Raw genomic sequence first — 20,034 nt, forward strand, 5'->3', positions numbered from 1 at the left:
GTGATCTGGACACAAGCGATGGAGGCACAACTTGTAGAACTTTGGAAAGCTCATCCGAGCCTTTTCGATGTGGCCTCACAAAATTATCACGACCACAACAACCGTGAAAATAGTTGGATCTACACTGCTGCTCAATCACAGCTGCCTGATCAATGTTTTTCATTAGCAATTTAGCAAAGTTGATGGTGGTGGTGTGTCTGTGTGAGTGAAAGACAGAAAGGGAGAGCGAGCGACAGAATTTCTGTTATAACCTTCATTTTTATGGACGCACAGTGTGAGCACTCAGGTCTCATCAGAGCATCGGCCGTATAGTGTGAGACCCTGCATCGTGACCTATGAACTTCTAACCCCTGCGAGTCAATCGTGCAGTTTGAGCAGGAGCTGAATCGCGCGACTGAAAAAATCGCACAGTGTCTGCCCAGCTTTAGACTCTTCTGCAGCTGTAGCTCATTTGCTTCAAGGTTTGAATGTTGTGCATTTAGAGTTGCTCTTCTGCATTTCTTGGTTGTAACAAGTGTTTATATAAGTTACTGTTGCCTTTCTATCAGCTTGACACAATCTAGCCATATTCTACGAATTCTGAATAACACCATTTTAGAAGTCAGGTATTAACCCTTTAAACCAGGGGTCCCCAATCGCAGTCCACAAGGGCCGGTGTCCCTGCATGTTTTAGATGTGTCCTTGAGCCATCACAGCTGATTTAAATGGCTAAATTACCTCCTCAACATGTTTTGAAGTTCTCCAGAGGCCTGGTAATGAGCTAATCACTTGATTCAGGTGTTTGACATCTAAAACCTGCAGGACACCGGCCCTTGAGGCCTGGAGTTGCGCACCCCTGCTTTAAAGATGGGTTGGGGTTTAAAGGGTTAATGGAGTAAAGTCCCTGTACTTTGTTGACCATAAGGGGGCAGTATTTCTTTAATCTTCAATCATGCTGAACAAATGATTGTTTCTCCAAGCAAGGTGGGCTATCATCTGATTGTGCAAAAAGTTTGAATTAAAAGTTTGATCTAATATTTCATCTTTTGTTCATAATGTAAATAATGATAAAAAAAATATTTCTTCATCACTTTAATTTAAGGTCTGTGGGTGTTTCTTTGAGGCTGGGATGACACAAACATTTAACGACACACAATTAAGAATAGAACAATTGTCCCAGTTACCAAGTTAACATTGTTTTTATTGTCTCTGCAAACGTCTCATAGATTAAACAACAACAACATCAACAACAAGAACAACAAAATGGAAAATATTCACAAATATTAGTCCTCATGGCACTCATACTCATGTCCAACTCTATTTAATATATGATATAATAAAGTACTTTTTTTTTTTAGTAAAGAAACAGTTTTATAACAAATTCAGGTTGATTTCCTGTTTGAATGAGTTTTGGTTGAGTGCAAAAATTAACCAACTGCAATAAATTTGACAAAAACAAATTCTGCAGTATTTTTGGGAGAAATTCCCTTGCAGTGAAGGAAATAACTTGGTGAACACTAGTTGAAATATTCTGGTTATAGTGAGAGTGAATTGCTTACTCATGATGGAGCCAACATGGAGTGTGATCTATGAATATTTGTATTAAATCTATGTGTAGACTCGTGACCTAAATCCTCTGCGCATAAAGTGAGGTCCTTTAATTCTCACTTTCCACTTAAAGTGCTAAATCATGTTGAGGTCAGAAGTATCACACCTGCAGTCCTGCAAAAAAAAAAGAGAAAGAAAAAAAAAAGAAAAGAAAAAGAAAGTGCCTTTGCCGTTTAATAGAGTGATCATCTAAAATAGCACAATAAATGCATTAAACTCAGACCTTTTGTCCCTTTTAAAATATTACCGATACCTGATAATAAGGTATGTTACCTTTCTCTGTAGCAGTTGGACATATTAACCCTAACCACACATTCATAACCAAAAGTCAAGGCACACAGTAATCAAGTACATTATATCTGAGGCTTGCAGGACAAACTCCAAAAATAAAAGACACTAAAAAAAAAAAAAAAAAAAAAAAAGCGTTTGCAGCAATTAGTGTCAATATAAATAAAATAAACTTTGATGGTTCTTCTCTAAGGAAAACAAAACAACAACACAAGTCAATTACTTGGGTGTGACAAAGACACATACGAACACAAAAATGCTTTAAAAACAAAAAAACATGTATGACACTCTGCTATAAAGATCCCAAACATACTAGTTCACACAGCTACAGGCATAAATACAATTGTCCCCTGAGATAACGAATATGAAATGGCACAAGCAGCACCTGATGTGTGTGTTTGATGAAGTGTGTGCGTGTGCACGCGCGCACACTTTGTTTATGCATATGGCTGTGTTTCTGTTTCCATTTTGCTGTTGAGATCTTCAACTTCCCCTCTCTCTGCAACCTTCTCTCACCTTTTGGCAACCAAAATGGAAAAAACCCCTCAAAAAACCAAAACAAAACCAGGTTTGACAGTTTCACAGTCTATCAGAGGTAGACCGCACTGGATTCTCATGGTGGTTGTTTATCACAGTGGATGACATCATGGGTTTTTCTGTAGAGATGAAATAGAAATCATCTTGAGGATTGTATATATTAAATTACAATATTATGTTTTTAATATTTTTGAGGAAAATTCTTAGCCAGTGAAGTGACAAACATGTTGTGATGTGACTTTGTTTCAACATATGCAGTACCTCAATGACTGTTTGGATCCAGTTGAGCATCACTTCCACGTTGGTGTAAACACCTGGCTTTCCCTTCCGGGCACAGCCAACACCCCAGCTCACTACGCCTACCAGATTCCAACTGGAGTCACTGATATGCACCAAAGGGCCTCCACTGTCCCCCTGACATTTAAAATACATTTTAAAAATGAAGTTTGTTCACCAAAAATAACTATAATACCCAGAATACAAAATCTAATGTAAATTAGAAAATAAATTGGAGGCCTGTTACCTGGCAGGCATCAACCTTCCCTTCTGGGAAGCCTGCACAGAGCATCCTATTTGTTATGATGCTACCATAGACTGTGGGGCTGGAACATACTGACTGAGCTATCAGAGGGATTTTGGCCTCCTGCAGTATGTCAGCAACTGCACCTGAAGGCAGAACACAAGCACACAATGTTTGCAACCTCATAGACAGGCAAAAGTATTTTTTCTATTTGCATTATTAGGTGATAAAGAATAGGTTACATGTAGGATTTCTCACCATTTTCCCGTCGGTATCCCCACCCTGTCACTGTCATGTAGGTTTCAGCTGTAATGCTATAGTCTTTAGGAGGCAGACAAACTGGTCTTCTGACATCTAGAAGAAAAACATTTAATAAAGTGGAAATTTTTATTTGTTTTATGTAACTTTGAGAGTTTGAAAATACATATAAAGATATAAGCTAATCACACAATATAATGAATATAAGTTACTACGTAGTGAGAAGCTTGATATTTGACGCATAGCCACTAGAGGGCAACAGAGAGGTGGTTGAGCCTACTGAATACAAACATACCGAATACAATTTAAACTAACCTGACACTGTGATTGGCCTAGTGAGTCTCATCAGTGCTATGTCATAGTCATTTGTTTCTGCATTGTAGTCTGCATTCACTATAACTCTGTCCACAGAGGAGCCTCCCAGTGTGATTATGCTCGTCTGGCCTGACACCACTGCCCATTGCCTCAACTCCTTATTACTTCTGCAAAAAATAAATAAATAAAAAGAAAAAGAAAAAAAAGAAAGAGAGAGAGAGCAAGAAGGAAGCGGGATCATGAGGCTAAAGAATAAGACAAAGCAAATTTAGTGGAAATGATATAGTATGGTAACTATACTGACCCAGTGAAGCAGTGGGCAGCAGTGACTACCCAGCGCGGTGACACCAGTGAGCCTCCACATGTATGTTGGCCAGACCGCTGCAGGCTGACCTGCCATGGCCAGTGGTCAATGGATGTATCAGTGCCCCCAACGATGCGATCATCAGCGCCCACATTTCCACAGTCTGATAAGATATTATAATATTGTTATTTGCAAGGACCCGTGGTTCATTTCAAACTGCATTTTATATTATGTCTGTTTATTTGCTACTTTGTTATATGTCGCTAGGAAATAGTTCTGCTGTTTCCTGGAGACATGTATGGGCCTGTTAGTGTGAAACTCTCCACACAACAAGTAGTCTTCCACTTACAAAGCCAAGAACTTCACTCTGCCTTGTTAGGTGTTGTAAACAATATTAGTGACAGGTGCTGCCTTTGTAAAAATAAAACTCACCTGAACAGGATAAAGATACCACAGATCCAGACTGGCATACACTACTGTTGAAGAGATGTAAGAGGAGTTGGTCAGATGTCAGACATTATTCATATGATCACAAAACAGCCTCACAATTAGTCAAATATAGAAAACACACATCCAATTGCTAACTTGTCTTCACCCTCGTGCAGAATTTCGTTTGCATTTCTGCTGGGGTTTTATACAAAGTAAAATCTTTGTTTTGTTCACTTTCGTAAAGGATAAGATAGAAGGAACAAAAACTGTGGGACTTTTTGTCTTTCAGGAATAGAAACTAAAGACTCATTTGAAGGGGTTGCATATGAAGGGGGGGGGGGGGGGGGGGGGGGGGAAGTGAAATCTAAAAAAGAAAAGGAAAGAAAAAGTGAAGATTTTCCTAACAAACAGGGATACCAAGCATGGAAAGTGTATATTGACATCCTGTTTTTAGCTAAATGCAGAAGCAACTCGCAAGGAGCCGGTGCTTCTTTCTAAGAATACATTTAGCAGAAAGAGACACACTGAAAGTTCCCTTATTAGCATTTCTATTTTGTGTAGTTTATGTTGCAATGGCAAAACATGAAGTCATGATTTGGCTTCCATATGATGACATCTTCCTTACCGGTCAGCAGTGGCTTGTTGTATAGGTGTGTTTGAGGTCCCTGGCCTGACAGCTGTAAATGGTCCAGTTTTCATCGGTGACGTTAAGGAGCTTACTAAGATGTTTTTGCTAGTAGGCTTCCTGTGGAAGCAGGGGGGGATTTTATGCTTGATTTCAGATCACATAACAGGGATGTTAAATTTGCAAGGTATTCCTCAAATTTCAACACCTTGTCATTGTAAACTCACATTGTGTATCCCAGTTGTGTACATGCCGTCTGTGTGTGCGCTTGGGTCCAGTCGTCAGAACAAACAGTCCGCCAACCTGAGTCTGGACCGTAAACTTGCAAGACCTGATCATTCGACTGGAGTCGCACTGGAGAGAGGAATGAGGGGGAGGCATTTTTCAGTTTTTCGTTTATTTATGATGACAAAGAAAGAGTGGGGAGTGCACTCTACCTGGAAATGTAGTGTTTACTTTAAAGGTCGTCATGCAGGTAATTTCATCTTCTGCTCCTGCACAGTCAATGTGCCCATCGCAGGTTTTGTCTAACGGGATGAATTTCACAGACCGTGTGCAAAAAAAGTATTTGCTTTCAATCAAGTTTTTAACTGAAAAGAAAAGAGAAGGACAGGATCACAAGGGTGTGGCCAGTTTTACATATTGCAGTGTGTAAAGTGTGTTTTGAGGAAGTACATTTTTTAGGAATTGTAACTCACTGAAGTATGCTGCAATGGCCAGTATGCCCAGTATCAACATAACTGTCAGTGTAGTGATCAACACTTTCTTGATCTTCGCTCTCTTCTCTTTCGGGGTGTTTGGAGCCGTCATGGGCCTTCTGTGGCGTCCTGGCCGAGGAACTGCAGAAAGAAGAATAATTAGAAGTGAGATAACAGAATGTAAAAAGAAACGTAAGGACGCAATAAACAGGAAACTGCGATAGCAGAATAGAAACCGCAGAACAGAGACCAAAAAGGGTAGAAAATTTGTCAAGATGGAAAAAAAAAAAAGAAGTGTGCACATGCAAATTCTAATTACTGCCTGGCCTGGCTGTTTCCAAGTATTTATCATACTATGCAAACATTATTACAGTGCAGCAAAAATACATATATTGATCCCAAACCAACACAAACTTATAGCTTACCTGGGTTTGTAGGATTTAATGGCCTTGAGGTTTCCTCAGGGAGCTGAGCAGCTGTCTGAGGACAGAAGAGACAAAAGCAAAGGTGAAAACTGGGGTGTAATCACATCAGGTGCCTGTGTCTCTAGGTTATACCTCCTTCAACTCCCTGAGCATGGACATGCTTTATTTACCATGCAAATGTCAGTGTAAGTAGCTGAGCTTGCACAAACTCTTTCAGCAGAGCTTTTGTGTTTAGTTCCAGATAAGTGTTTAAATATGTGTAAAAAATAGCTCTCTTAAACTTAAGTTTCCTACAGTGCCTTGCTCTTCTCCATTGTGTCTTGTCTTCGTCTGAGTTGGGATGTTTGTGTGTGAAACACTAGACCCAATTTCCTAGTCTACTTGTGACTGATCACACCTGCCCTTCATCTGCACATCTAGACAGCTGTGAATAAAAGGTGGGCCTTCATCTCCTCTCTGTTACATTGTTCAGTCTACTAACATGATGGTATCAGTGGTCGTTAGGCCACCGGACTAATTAGCTTTGATTACCTTTTGTTGCTTTAGCTAGGGTTGTTTTTTTTTTTTTTGATTAACATCATTCCTGTAATTCAGCACGATCTGCCATGTTGTCAGTATGTTTCAATTAATCAACAGTGCTAAAGCCAATCAACCCCTAACCCATTTCCTCTTTCAGCCCTCACTCAGCCAACCACAGTAGGCCTGCCCCACCTGTTTTCACAGCTTTTTCAAGTGCTGCCATTTCAGCTCGCTTAGCCCTTCTGCCAGTAACCAACATCTCCTCCCTGCATACTCATGGTTTTACCATTTCTTCAGTTCTCTAAGTATTAACAGTAAACCGGTGGATCTGTCTTTTATGGGTCTGCATTTGTAGATCAGTGCATAAAATACAATCTGTCTAGTGGAGGATCACAGAAAAAGACAAGTTATGGAAACATGGCAGAGAATGTGATGTTCACATTTTAATGTGTCTTTTTGGAATAATTGCCCAAGCACAAAATACACCAACAGTACAAAGTGTCCTGTGTACTGAGGAGTATTGTGACAGGCTGTACTTGGGCCCAGTGAAATTTTTGTTTAACTGAAGCTGATACTGTGGAAACAGTATAAACTGATAGATCAGGGTGAGTGTCCTTCACATAAAATGAATCAGGTTTAAGGCCCATATTATGCAAGTCAAACAGCTTGTGTAAGTGCATGCAGTCCATTTCAGTCACGAAATTTCAGTCACGAGTAATGCCTTGTGTACATGGAGAGCAAAGAAATAACCAGAGATCAATTTCTTGTATATGTACACATATTTGCTATATCAAGCTGATTCTGATGGTCAGTAATGATAACTAATGAGGCTGGTTCCAAATGAGCTCTATGGGGTAGTTAGAAGTTGGCCTCTGATTTTACATCATACAAACAGCAAACAATCAGGCAACACTGACAATCAGTGTACCTCCAAAAGGTAGAGTGAGTGCTACATGTGCTAATTATCAAATGTGTCATGGGAGAGATTTGGGGTTTAGCCAGCGAATGGTTACATTCACATTACAAAGACATTAAAAAGGTATTTGGTGCTGAGCTTGAAGAGTTTTACAGAGCTTTGTGGTTAAAAATAGATGCTCCAAAGCTATTACTCAACTTGCAGGCGAGTTAATATACACATTTTTCTTCTTTCACTCATTCGTTGCCTGTACTACACCAGAAAGTCAGTCACTACCAAGATACGTGTCTCTTGTTCAATTATAAGTCAGAGTAGCTTATTTTATTCTCTCATTCACTCAGTCATTTCTTCAGCTCTGAGGTGTCTCTCACATTCATACCATTAAGCTATTATGTGCATATTCATTACATCTAACCAGTCCCTTTCCTGCCTCACTGGCCCTCATTAGCTGTTGTTGACAAGACATGCTACTTTTAGAAAACAACAAGAACAACTAATCTGTGAAGAAACTCAGGTAACAAATTATCTGAAGAATCAGGACCTACAGATTTCAGATTCAAGTAATAATTTACTAACTATTAAATCAACAAGAGGAAAATGAATATCACAGTGGAATAAAGTAGTGAAGAATGATTTGCCAACATTGCAGAGGAAGAGGATTGCATCAGGATGACATGGAGGTATATGAACAGTCAAAAAAGAAGAAAAAGAGGAGAACTGTGATATGTTGTTTGGCATTTACGGGTTTTATCAGGGCTATAGTTCATAATCTGAGAGTAACAGGAGTGTTTGTCTTTTCCTGAGTTCCTGTTTTTGAAACTTAAATGTTTCAGATCATCAAACAAATTTAAATATTAGGCAAAAATAACACAAGTAAACGCAAAATGCAGTTTCTAAATGAAAGTGTTTATTACTTAGGGGAAAAAAATTACCTTCATGGTCCTGTGTAAAAAGATGACTGGACTTAAACCTCAGAACTGGTCGGGCCACCCTTAGCAGAAAAAAACTGCAATCAAGCATTTATGATAGCAGGCAATGAGTGTTTTACAGAGATGTGTAGGAATTTGGGCCCTCTCATCTTTGCAGAATTGTTATAATTCAGCCACATTGGAGAGTTTTTGAGCATGAACCACCTTCTTAAGGTCATACCACAGCGGGACTAGGCTACTCCAAAGTCTTCATGTTGTTTTTATTAAACCATTCAGAGGTGTACTTGCTGGTGTGTTTTGGATCATTGTCCTGCTGCAGAGCACACTTGGGTTCAACATAAACAAATGGCTGCACATTCTCCTCCATGTCTTGATAGACCAGAAACCAGAAGTTCTTGATTCAACAGGTCTGCCAGTAATCAGGCTTGGGTGTGCTTATTGGAACTGAACTCAGATTTCCATGAAATGTAGTTAATTCATCATTTAAGAAGAGAGAAAATTAGGACCAGGTAGGTTTTGATAACATTTTTTTTTAATTTTTATTTAACCTTTATTTAACCAGGAATGTCCCGTTGAGATCAAAGACCTCTTTTTCAAGGGAGTCCTGGCCAAGAGGCAGCACATTTCAAGACAAATACATACGAACAAACAAAGTTAAAATTACACAAAACAATTACACATTATTGAGGCAGCCTGTAGGCCTTTGAGTTTAGTTTTAAAAACATTTAAAGACAACAATTCAGTTAGTTTCCAGTCTTTCTGTAACATGTTCCATGAAAAAGGCGCAGAGTGGACAAAGGCTTTCTTACCCAGCTCTGTGCGGACAAGGGGAACAGACAACAGCAGCTGATCATTTGAGCGCAAGGAGTAAGAACCACTATTTGTCCTTGTGACCAAAGTACAAATATAAGGAGGCAGCAATCCAAGCATAGCTTTGTAAATAAAAGTGTACCAATGCCCCTGTCTTCTAATGGCCAAAGAAGGCCATTTTACTCTTAAGTACAAATCACAGTGATGGGTCAGGTATTTACAATTGGTAATAAACCTCAAGGAAGCATGATACATCGTGTCCAACATTAGAAGACATGAAGAAGAAGCGTTCATATACAGAATGTCACCATAATCTAACACAGATAAAAAGGTTGCAGTGACAAGACGTTTTTTTACTGCAAAAGAAAAGCACTGTTTATTACGGAAGAAAAAACGAAGTTTAAGTCTCAGTTTCTTTACTAGTCTCTCTATATGTGGTTTAAAGGTGAAGGCGTCATCAATCCAGACACCAAGGTATTTATATTCATGAACTATCTCTATGACATTTCCTTCAAGGGTGGACACCACTGGAATAGGCTCCGGGACCTTCTTTGACTTGGAAAACAACATTAGCTTAGTCTTGTCAGCATTGAGAACTAATTTTAGCTGAATAAGTGAATGCTGGAAAGCAACAAAGGCTTTCTGTAAAGTTTCAATGGCCTGAGCAAGAGATGATCCATAACAGTAAATAACTGTGTCGTCAGCATAAAAATGCAAATTTGTGTCTGAGACATTTTGACCCAAGTCATTGATATATAAAAGGAACAGAAGGGGACCCAAAACTGAGCCCTGTGGCACCCCCTTGTGGACAGCAACAAATTTAGAACAAAGACCTTCAAGTTTAATGCACTGGGTTCTATTTTTCAGATAATTTGAGAACCACGCTAATGCATGTTCTGACAATCCAAGGCTGAGCAGTCTGTTTTTTAGGACTGCATGATCAACAGTGTCAAAAGCTTTTGAGAGGTCAATAAAGAGTGACGCACAGTACAATTTCTTATCAAGTGCCACAATAATATCATTTATCACTTTCATAGTGGCAGTGTTAGTACTGTGTTTTTTCCTGAAGCCTGACTGAAATTTGGAGACAATATCATTAGAGTACAAAAACTCTTTCAACTGGTCACAAACTAGAGATTCCAGGATTTTGGATAAAACACACAAATTTGATATTGGCCTATAATTAGTCAACACCGATGGATCACCTCCTTTCAATAAAGGCAAAACGAAAGCTGATTTCCAAACCGCTGGAATTTCTTTGGTTTTAATTGAAAAATTAAATAGAATTGAGAGTGGTTCTGCAATAAAATCAGCTGCCAACTTCAAAAAATAAGGTTCCATCAAGTCTGGACCAGGAGGTTTTCTGTGATCCAAAGCCTTTAAAGCTTTATGCACTTCATAAACACTAAAAGGTACAAAGTTAAAACGGTCTCCAGAAAACATAGAGAGTTCTGGGCAAGTATTTGTTAAAAAAAGTTTCTGCAGAAGCAAACAAGGAACCCACTGATAGAAAGTGTTCATTAAAACAATTCAAAATTTCAGTTTTATCATTAATTGAGACTGAATCTTTTACAACAGATTTAGGAAAGGTTTGAGTCATTTTATTGGCGGAAAAAGACTTGATTACTTTCCAAAATTTCTGTGGATCATTGAGGTTCTCAGTGGTGACAGACAAAAAGTATTCAGATTTGGCCTTTTTAATAAGAGAAGTACATTTATTTCTAAGCTGTTTGAAAACAGACCAATCAGTGGAAGTATCTGTTTGTCTCGCCTTGTCCCATGCTCTATTACGCTTGTGTATGCTATCTGCGAGTGTCTGCGAAACCAAGGATTTTCTCGACCTTTAATTCTAACTTTCCGTAAGGGGGCATGTTTATTAACAATTCCCATAAAACTTTCCTTAAAATATGTCCAAGCTAGCTCTACATCTGGTAATAGTCCGATTTTTTCCCAATTAACTAATGACAAATCATGATGAAAAGCCTGTTCATTAAATTGTTTAAGATTCCTTTTGCACACTATGCGTGGCTTACATTTTGGAATTTTAGCATTTCTGCAAACAGCAACAACACAGTGATCACTTAGGTCATTACAGAAAACACCAAGTGAAGAGAATTTATGAGGTACATTTGTTAAAACCAAATCAATTAATGTAGACTTTTCAGGGCATTTAAGATTTGGCCTGGTAGGAAGATAGACTAGCTGGGTAAGATTAATTGAATCGCAGAATTCTTTAAATTCACCAGAAGTTGCATTTAGCCAGTCCCAGTTCAAGTCTCCAGCCATTAGTAGTTCGGTATAATTTAGTTTAGCCAAAAGGTGCTTTAATGAAGATAATGCCTCTTTTGAAGCAGATGGGGGCCTGTAACACCCAGCAATGGTTATCGAAAAAGTATTAGCAATATCTACATTCAAGGCCAAAAACTCCATTTGTTTGCATATCGATTGGGACAGAACAATCGAAGCATTAAATCTTGATTTGACATAAATAGCTACACCGCCTCCTTTTTTTGGCCTATCAGTGCGATATACATTGTACCCATATATGTTAATGTCTTCATTAGTAATAGATTTAGTTAACCAAGTTTCAGAAATTATAACAACATCTGCATCTGTAGATTTAACCCAAATTTCTCCCTTAATCAAAGACATCATCATTTAAAACATAAATTTTGTATTTAGTCAGGTTTCCTTTGTCTAATCTTTAAAGTTGTTTGATGATATGAAACATATAAATGCGACAAATATGCAAAAAAAAAAAAAAAGAGCAAAAAACAAAATTTAACCTAGAAGGGGGCAAACACTTTTTCACACCACTGTGTATACTGGTAAAATATCTTAGCTTTGTTTAGGTTCAAAAAACACTTGATAAACTTGTTCGCTTCTTTATTTCTTGTGCAATAAAGGGACTGGGAAAAAATCTATTTAAAAAGTATGGTGTTTCTGTCATACTGGTGTAAACTGCTCAGTCAAGCATGTAGAGCGTTCATGAATTTCACACAGCAGCGAGCAAAATACCGTGGTGAAAGTGTACAACACAGAAAAATTCCCATGGCTTCGGCTCGGAGTATCTGTTAGAGTGATTGTCATGCTTGACTGCCATTACTGTTCCTCAAGTCCAGTCACCTTTGCAATTAAAATTGCAAGTTGTGTTCTTAATATGAATGTAAAACTCTATAGTCTTTAATGGGAATTAAATAAACATTTTACTGAACAAAACTGGTGAAATCTCTTTCTGTACTGTGCTGTGTGAAATAATAACTACATTTTCAACTTCCCTCTTAAACTTCCTAAAATGCTACTGTAATGTTGTCCCCCCTCGAAAAATGCAAACCTTTACTTGCTTATCCCCAGCATCTCAACAACATATGTCAACATTTTGAATCTCAACCACTTTTATGCCTTTCACAAACAAAGGTTATCTGTGTTGTGCTATGCTCAATTATGACTGTTAGTCTCACTGCATTTCCAACATTTGGCACACATTATGCTAGTCATGTGGTTTCACCTGTAGCATTATACTGTAGATCATGTGTCACATCAATGTGGCTGCTGACTGGCCTATTAGAAGATTTTAGTATACGGTATATTTTGTTACAGAGGGGTAGCTCGAAGAACACTTTTCATCAGCCTGCTGTTCTACCTTTGTCTTGTCCTCAAAGCTCTTCAACCGCTAGATTACAAATACATTTAGCGTAGCACGTATGCTTCAGATCGGCTGGTACAAAAACATAACATGCAGGTCACTAACCAGTGAGGACTTTCCAGAACCAAAACAAAAAACAAAAGACAAAGATTAAAAATGGGAAGAGTTATTTTCTTTCATTTTCACTACTGCTTATTTTTGATGCAGAAATATCAGGTAATCCACCCTTCTATTTGCACATTTATGTGTCACTAGTATCACTTAATTTGGTAGAGCTACAGAGAAGTATGAAGGCAAATTTTGAAAACAGATCCCATAACTGCCACTGTCTGTCAGTGGAAATATACAAGTTGCGGAGAGAGAGGGGCGAAGAATGCTGTTGGGCAGGTTTTTCTTTCTTTCTTTTTTTTTCTGAACAGTAGCTCAGTAGCTCTGTGCTGGTTTTGCTCATGTGCTCATGTTCAGCATTCAGCTTTCATCTTAAAGTACAAGAGTTGAATACAGTGTATAAAAGAATGTGACACCTTCCTCTTTGTTTCATTTACTGACATTTCAGAATTCTCAGATTTCACTTTACATAGAAATCCAGTATCCAGTGGCACTTTGCAAATAACATGAGAATTTTACACTCCTACAGTAAATATGCTGTTAAGCTGTAGTTAGTCTACATCCATATACTTAAAAAATAAAGAAGCAAAAAAAGCAATATAAGGTGATTCTGAGATTTAAACACTGTGTTTCACCATGTTTCATCTGGCTGGCTTATTCATTTAAAATAAAACATTCACCATTTTAATTAACTATTTTATTTTTAACCACTGTTAGTCAATACATAGTCACAAAAGAACCAGACACACCCATCCCTGAAACCAACTGGAAGTAACGTTTATGGGGGGAAGTAAACAGTAGGAGAAAGTAGGTTATCGGCTTGTGGTGTAAATTACAGTTATTTCGGGAAGTAATAAAAGCAGGATAAACAAAACAGTGGGCAGGCCATACAACATGGGAAACCAAGAAGCCGGCTAAAGAAATTTGTCTTGAGTGGACCTTCCTGTAAAAATGCATTGTCATGCCATGAGATATGACGACAGTGTACTTGGAAACTTAGATGTTGTCATTGGTACCAAGACAAATATAAACGATTTTATGAGTCAGGGCAGTATTTCAAAACAGCCTGGTAGTACTAGTTAGTCATGTGTTATTCAGAGCAACAACTAACCTGTTTATGAAAAACACTGGAAGTGCTGCACTGGATCAAAAACACTGTTAGTAATGTTTGCTCGTCAAAAGGCCAGTGGTGAAGTACAAGTGGGAAAAAAAATGACAGCCTATAAAACCAAGGCTCTATCAATGACAGCCTATATCAAGTCATTGATAACAATGACTTGATATGAATAGAAGTCCTTGGTTTTATTTGGCTGTTAACCAAAATACTGTATGTAAATATAAATGTCCTTTATACATGAATTTAAAACAAACAAACAAAAAAACCCAGAACAAAAACCAACAGCTTTGTGTTTGGAGTTAAGGATACTCCTTCTAAGGGTATAACTTGCGATCGCAATAAGGTGAGATTCCTTCTGTATTGCCACCTACAGTAAGCTTCCAGTTTTAATAAGCCTAGCTGATTCATACAGTGGACTGCTGCCAAAAAGCCTTGAAGGGAAAAAGTATAATTGGGTCAAGTTTAACAGAAAAAAGCCATTGGTACGGTAAGCTCAAGTATGTTTCCTTTACTGCCTTGTTGTAGTAACACACACACACGCGCGCGCGCACGCACACACACACACACACACACACACACACACACACACACACACACACACACACACACACACACACACAAGAGTCATCCTCTGGGAACGTGTGTGATACTTTGTCATTTTTCCTTTTTAACATAAGACCATTAATTGTTTATTGATGTTAATAAGGCTGATATAATATGTAGTTTTCTATGCAATAGCCAGTGCATGTTGATCTTTCCTGTAGAGCCATTGTGGAGCATCGCTTGTTGCTTGGGATGAGTGTGAAGCTACTAATTTTAATATAACAAATACCTAGATCTCTCTCTCTCTATAAAAAAAGACTTGACTGGAATTATTCTTTATGAACCCTGAAATGAGTAAACGTACACACTTCTTGTATACCCATGTTTGCGTTAAGTGTTACTCAGTTTTGTGGGTCCAACATTAGTGGCTGTCTTTTCCGTGCTGTGTTATTATGAAAAGTATTGTATTCTTCATACGGCCGTGCTCTACATTCAAATATCAAAAATTCTATTGGCAAAATTATGAATGTGAAATGTTCCTGCGTGTTACTGCTACTTGTCACAGACCGTTGATAAGGTCCTCAAAATATGTCACTACACAACATCTGTTCTGGTTTTGTATGAGCTATCCTTTCAACATAGCTGCTGTTGTAAATAATATCAATGCAACAGGTCTATCCAGTGTCTTTATATTACGTTAAATATCAAGTTTATTACCACGTAATATCCAGAGGTCATTATTCAAATCACTTCTTAAAGGCAAGCCATTGACTGTATACCTACACGATGTAAATAATGTTGATTGTACTTCCAGTTGCACTTACCCACATGGTGAAGGTGTCTCTTTTGGTAAGGCTTGATGTAGCTTGTCACAGAGTACAGAGTAAACACTGCCCTCCCTTTCAGGAGGTGGGATTCCTCAGAAATTTTGCTGTCCCTTGGCTATCTTTGTCCCCTTCCTCTTACCGTCATGCTACAAAACCTGGCTCAGTTGAGTCTCCCACTGTCTTCCTTCTTCCTTCCTGTTTTCTTTCTGTATTACAGTAACTTAATCAGATGCCCCTCTTCAAAACCCCAAGGCCGCAATGAAGCTTGATAATACGTAGCCTTTCAAATCAACACGGAGAGCTTCTTTTAAACGATCGATTCCCACTGACAAAACAAAACTAAAGTCCAGGTAACCTGACACTTTAACCCTCCTCTTTCCCTTGCTTTCTGGCTCTCTCTCTACCTGTGCGCTTTTCTCATTTCTGTCCCTCCTCCCACACCGTCCTCCATATCTAAACTTCTTTAGCCTCTGCGACACAAAGCATGCTCTCTTTGTATTTTTCTCCTGTCATGTTCTTTACCCCCCTTTCAGTCATTCTTTGGCTTTCAAATTTTACGCAAACACACATTCATGTGCCAAACCATCTCCATGTATACAAATGGATGCAAAAACACAAACGTAACACACAAACCAGTAAAACTTGAATTTTCCAGTGGCACGGCGTACGCTCGGAGGTTTAGGTGTGTCTCCAATCTGTTTTTTTTTTGACAGTTTAATGATTACTTTGATTACTTAGATTACTGTAATACTATATGTACAAGCACACCACAGTTGTAGTGACAACTGTAGTGACTGTTGAGATTGTGACTAAAGGTCCAACATCCCCGTCTGTTTCAGCCATGCCGCAGAATATCTCTTCTTAATAGTCTGAAGAGCTAAATTATCTTTTAAAGGTGCATTCAGTGACCGACCTGGTCACTAAGTCAGAGTTTCTAAAAATGAAGCCACTGTGAATGGGACACTGAGCATAGACGGCAGAGCAAGAAAAAAAGCTTCATTGGGAGTGTGCGAGAGAGAAGACTGATAAGGTCATCTGAAGAGAAAGAACCATTGTAAATAAACAGGAGCTGACTGTGCTGTTTGACCAGGTCTACTAAAAGAAATAACCCTTCATCACTTGGACTCTCATATGGTATCATCAGTTGTCTCACAGCATACACTATATAAGAAAATGGAGGGACTGATAGTACTTCAGGTGTGCTGCTACAGTATACAGGTAGACTTGCCGGAGTGAATCAGTTTGAAGCTAATCATTTTTGCTTAGGTCTCTTTCAGCCAATAACTGCTGTTACTTTGTTGGAATTCAGGCTGGGGTAGAATTAATAAGACATTTAGAGCCTCCACCCTGAATTACATGCATGAAGTCTTTTTGTGAGTTTACCCATTGAAGCCTGTAAAATTGTCATCAAGCAGCATTACACACTGCCACTTTTTTTTACCACTTTTTTTTTTACCAAAGAAAATCAGGCATCATTTATATCCCCTTTGCTATATTACATTTCTCACAGGCAAACAATGTAAGTTGCGTGAATGCTGCAGTCACAGTATTTACCCTCTCCAACAGTCTGACATGATTAAACAACAGCTGACAAAATGTTTGCACACACAATAAAAGAGAAGATGAGAGAAAGCCAGTGATCGAATAAAGCTGTTGTACGCCCTTGTTTGATTCAATTAAAAGACTGCTTCTTTTTTTTTTTTTTTTTTTTGATGATCCTATCAGTTCTGTGACGTGACATCCAGTCTAATGCAGATAAAATTAATTAACTTCTTTGTGGAAGCCACCTGTTGTTTGTATCTTCTGTTTTCTTTTAAATCTAGTTGTGTGCAAAGCTCAAGGACGGCATGAACATCTTGGTAATAATTTACATATTAACTTAAATACATGTGTGTTTCTGCTGAGACTCAAACGTAATGATGATGAACATGAACCAAATAAGAGAACTTCCTATTTTCGAGCGTTTGTATCGCTTATTCTACGAAAGCATTGTTGAGCAACAATTATTTTAGCAGCACATTTGAATTCTGTGCAAACCTCAGAAGAATTTAAGCAGAGTGATTTTGTTTCACATATTAGGTCGTTTAAAAACATATTAATGGTGTCGAGTATTACAATGCCAAATTTGCACAAATTAAAATAAAAATATGCTTGCAGAAACAACTCCAAAAATCTCCTGTTAAAACAGCTGATAATGTTGTATTTGACTATGTCCAACTTTAGCCCATCACGAATGGACGCAACGCATACACGTTAATTCCGCACAGCTTTCCGTTTCTTTTCAATGACGTCAGAGATTGATCTTATCATTCCATGAAATTTCAGTGAAAGAATGTTCATATGAAGAACTTTAAAATGTGTGGGACTACAGAAATTTAAAATCTGGGAATCCCCTTTAAAGCTAAGACATCTTTATCAGGCATGCTCTTATCAGAGTTTAGTAAAGCCGAAACTTGGAAACAGAATTATGAAAGTTTTCTCTGAGCTGGTGAAGTTCCCCATATCGGTAACTCATACAGGATGCTGTTCTTTCCTCAGTTCTCCCTTTTCTGGATGAATACAATAAAACACGTATAATGACGTAGACATGACCTAGATGCCATCACGATTGCAAAGTTGTAAAAAAAAGAAAAAAAGAGAGAATTTATTACATTAACACAGATAAACATATGTTGCTTTTCCTTACTTGAGAAATGGTTGTTGCTGTCAGTCTTTCTCAGTGAAGTTCTCAGTAAAGCATCTATAGAACAGGGAGCAGCCTGGTTGGAAGTGACACCTGGTATGCAAACTTCCACTCTGTAGACCGCTTACTTGAATGTTCCCTCTCTCTCTCCGTCTCTCACTCTCTCTCGCCCTCACATGCCTGGTCAATGTACCATCAAAGCTATTTCACTACTACCTCCCCACCAGTTAGCGCAAGCCCTCCTTTGTCCACACAGGTGTGTATTTTGTGAAACTTGATACGGCCTCAAGAAACCTGCGAGACTCAAAAAAATAAACCGTTAATGATTAACAATCTCACATTTCAAGTTCCCGGGTCTCTCCACTTTCATCTCAAATCAATCCTTTTGTAAAAATAGGATCATTAAATAAAACTGAAATTTGTTTTAGCTCAAGAGAAAATTTACTGAAAAGACACAAACAGATAAATCAGTTTAGATATTTATTATATTTTAAGATAAATAGTGCTATTTTGGAACATGAGTGGACTGGATTAAGCAAATAGACAAATCATTTTCTTATTGGAATATGAATGTCTATCTCAACAAAACTCTAAATATGTGAGCCGTGGAAAGTAAAATATGCTGTGTGGTTTATTGTGGAGATTTTCCAGAAACTATGATCATAACTCTGGTATCTATTTCTACCGGGAACACATTCAATTGTGTTATTGTGTCACCTGCCACCCACCCGCAGTATAAGGACTACTGCCTTATGCCGAGAAGTGTACTCTTTTACGGTACTTATGTGTGCCGCAAGCAGGTAGCCTTGATTGTGAAAGACTATATCTTTATAGACGCAGGGCGGCGCAGCCTGGTTTCCTATGATTACTGTCATTGCAGAGGATCAGTGACACTTCTCAGTGTGATGTAATAGTAAAGGAAAATAGTTTACTGTAAATTTGCTAACTTATTTCCAATAATTTTTTTTTAAAAGATTCTTTTCAAGAAACGAATGGATTCCCACTCTATCAACTATTTCCTGCAGTACAGAAACAAGGGTTACATTTGAAGATTTGGATTGCTGATGCCTGTGGAATTTTTCTGAAATTTATGAAAAAGTATTCCCTGGTCTGATGACCGTCAATTCTGCTGCAGCATTCAGATGTCAGAATTAAGAATAAACAACATGAACTCATGAATCGGACTGGTAAATGGCCTGTATTTGTGTAGAGTTTTACTTGGTCCCTATGAACCCCAAAGCACTTTACATTACATTCAGTCATCGACACATTCACACACTGGTGATGGCAAGCTACATTGTAGCCACAGCTGCCCTGGGGCACACTGACAGAGGCGAGGCTGCCGAACACTGGCGCCACCGGGCCCTCTGACCACCACCAGTAGGCAATGGGTGAAGTGTCTTGCCCAAGGACACAATGATCTAGACTGTTGGAGCCGGGGCTCGAACCGGCAACCTTCCGATTACAACTCTTGAGCCACGATCGTGGTAGTATAATACTATGAAGGATATTTTCTTGGTATATTTTGGGCACCTTAGCATCAACTGAGTGTTATTTAAATGCCACAGCCTATGTGATCATTACTGCTGATCATACCCTTCCCTTTATGACTACAGTGTACCCATTTTCTGATGGGTGTATCAAACTTGTTTCTTGAACTTGATAATGGGTTCACTGTACTCAAATGGCCTCCACAGTCTCTGTAACTTCTGAAACTTACTGATGGCCATTGTATCATTTGTCAACATCATGTTTATATATATAGATATTAAAATACAGGGTGGGGCATTTATATGGATACACCGTAATAAAATGGGAATGGTCGGTGATATTTAAGTCCTGTTTGTGGCACATTAGTATATGTGAGGGGGCAAACTCCTCAAGATGTGTTTCCCTCTTTACGCACTGAAGCTGGCACGTTCCCTGAGTTTTTCCAGTAAGATGGTGCAC

General features: G+C 38.5%; 1 protein-coding gene across 6 annotated transcripts; it reads right to left on the minus strand.

Annotated features, from left to right (window-relative positions):
- Positions 1 to 1,159: 1,159 nt before the first annotated feature.
- Positions 1,160 to 18,196, minus strand: tmprss4a (transmembrane serine protease 4a). Of its 6 annotated transcripts, none has more exons than XM_004543697.4 (13): positions 18,088 to 18,196; positions 5,987 to 6,041; positions 5,562 to 5,702; positions 5,301 to 5,453; positions 5,091 to 5,217; positions 4,864 to 4,983; positions 4,242 to 4,285; positions 3,810 to 3,972; positions 3,506 to 3,672; positions 3,191 to 3,286; positions 2,936 to 3,078; positions 2,674 to 2,826; positions 1,160 to 2,531 (listed from the first exon to the last, which is right to left on the minus strand). In XM_004543697.4, exons 3-13 carry the CDS (start codon positions 5,671 to 5,673, stop codon positions 2,520 to 2,522), a joined length of 1,290 nt encoding a protein of 429 aa, XP_004543754.3. In that variant the 5' UTR covers positions 5,674 to 5,702; positions 5,987 to 6,041; positions 18,088 to 18,196; the 3' UTR covers positions 1,160 to 2,519. The 6 variants fall into 6 exon arrangements, with proteins under 6 accessions (XP_004543754.3, XP_004543750.3, XP_004543751.3 ...); XM_004543693.5 differs by lacking the exon at positions 18,088 to 18,196 and adding an exon at positions 15,399 to 15,802; XM_004543694.4 differs by lacking the exon at positions 18,088 to 18,196 and adding an exon at positions 8,354 to 9,584.
- Between the last annotated feature and the right edge of the window lie 1,838 nt (positions 18,197 to 20,034).

Source organism: Maylandia zebra, linkage group LG14, assembly GCF_041146795.1.
Source record: "Maylandia zebra isolate NMK-2024a linkage group LG14, Mzebra_GT3a, whole genome shotgun sequence".
In the NCBI taxonomy this organism is placed as follows: domain Eukaryota; kingdom Metazoa; phylum Chordata; class Actinopteri; order Cichliformes; family Cichlidae; genus Maylandia; species Maylandia zebra.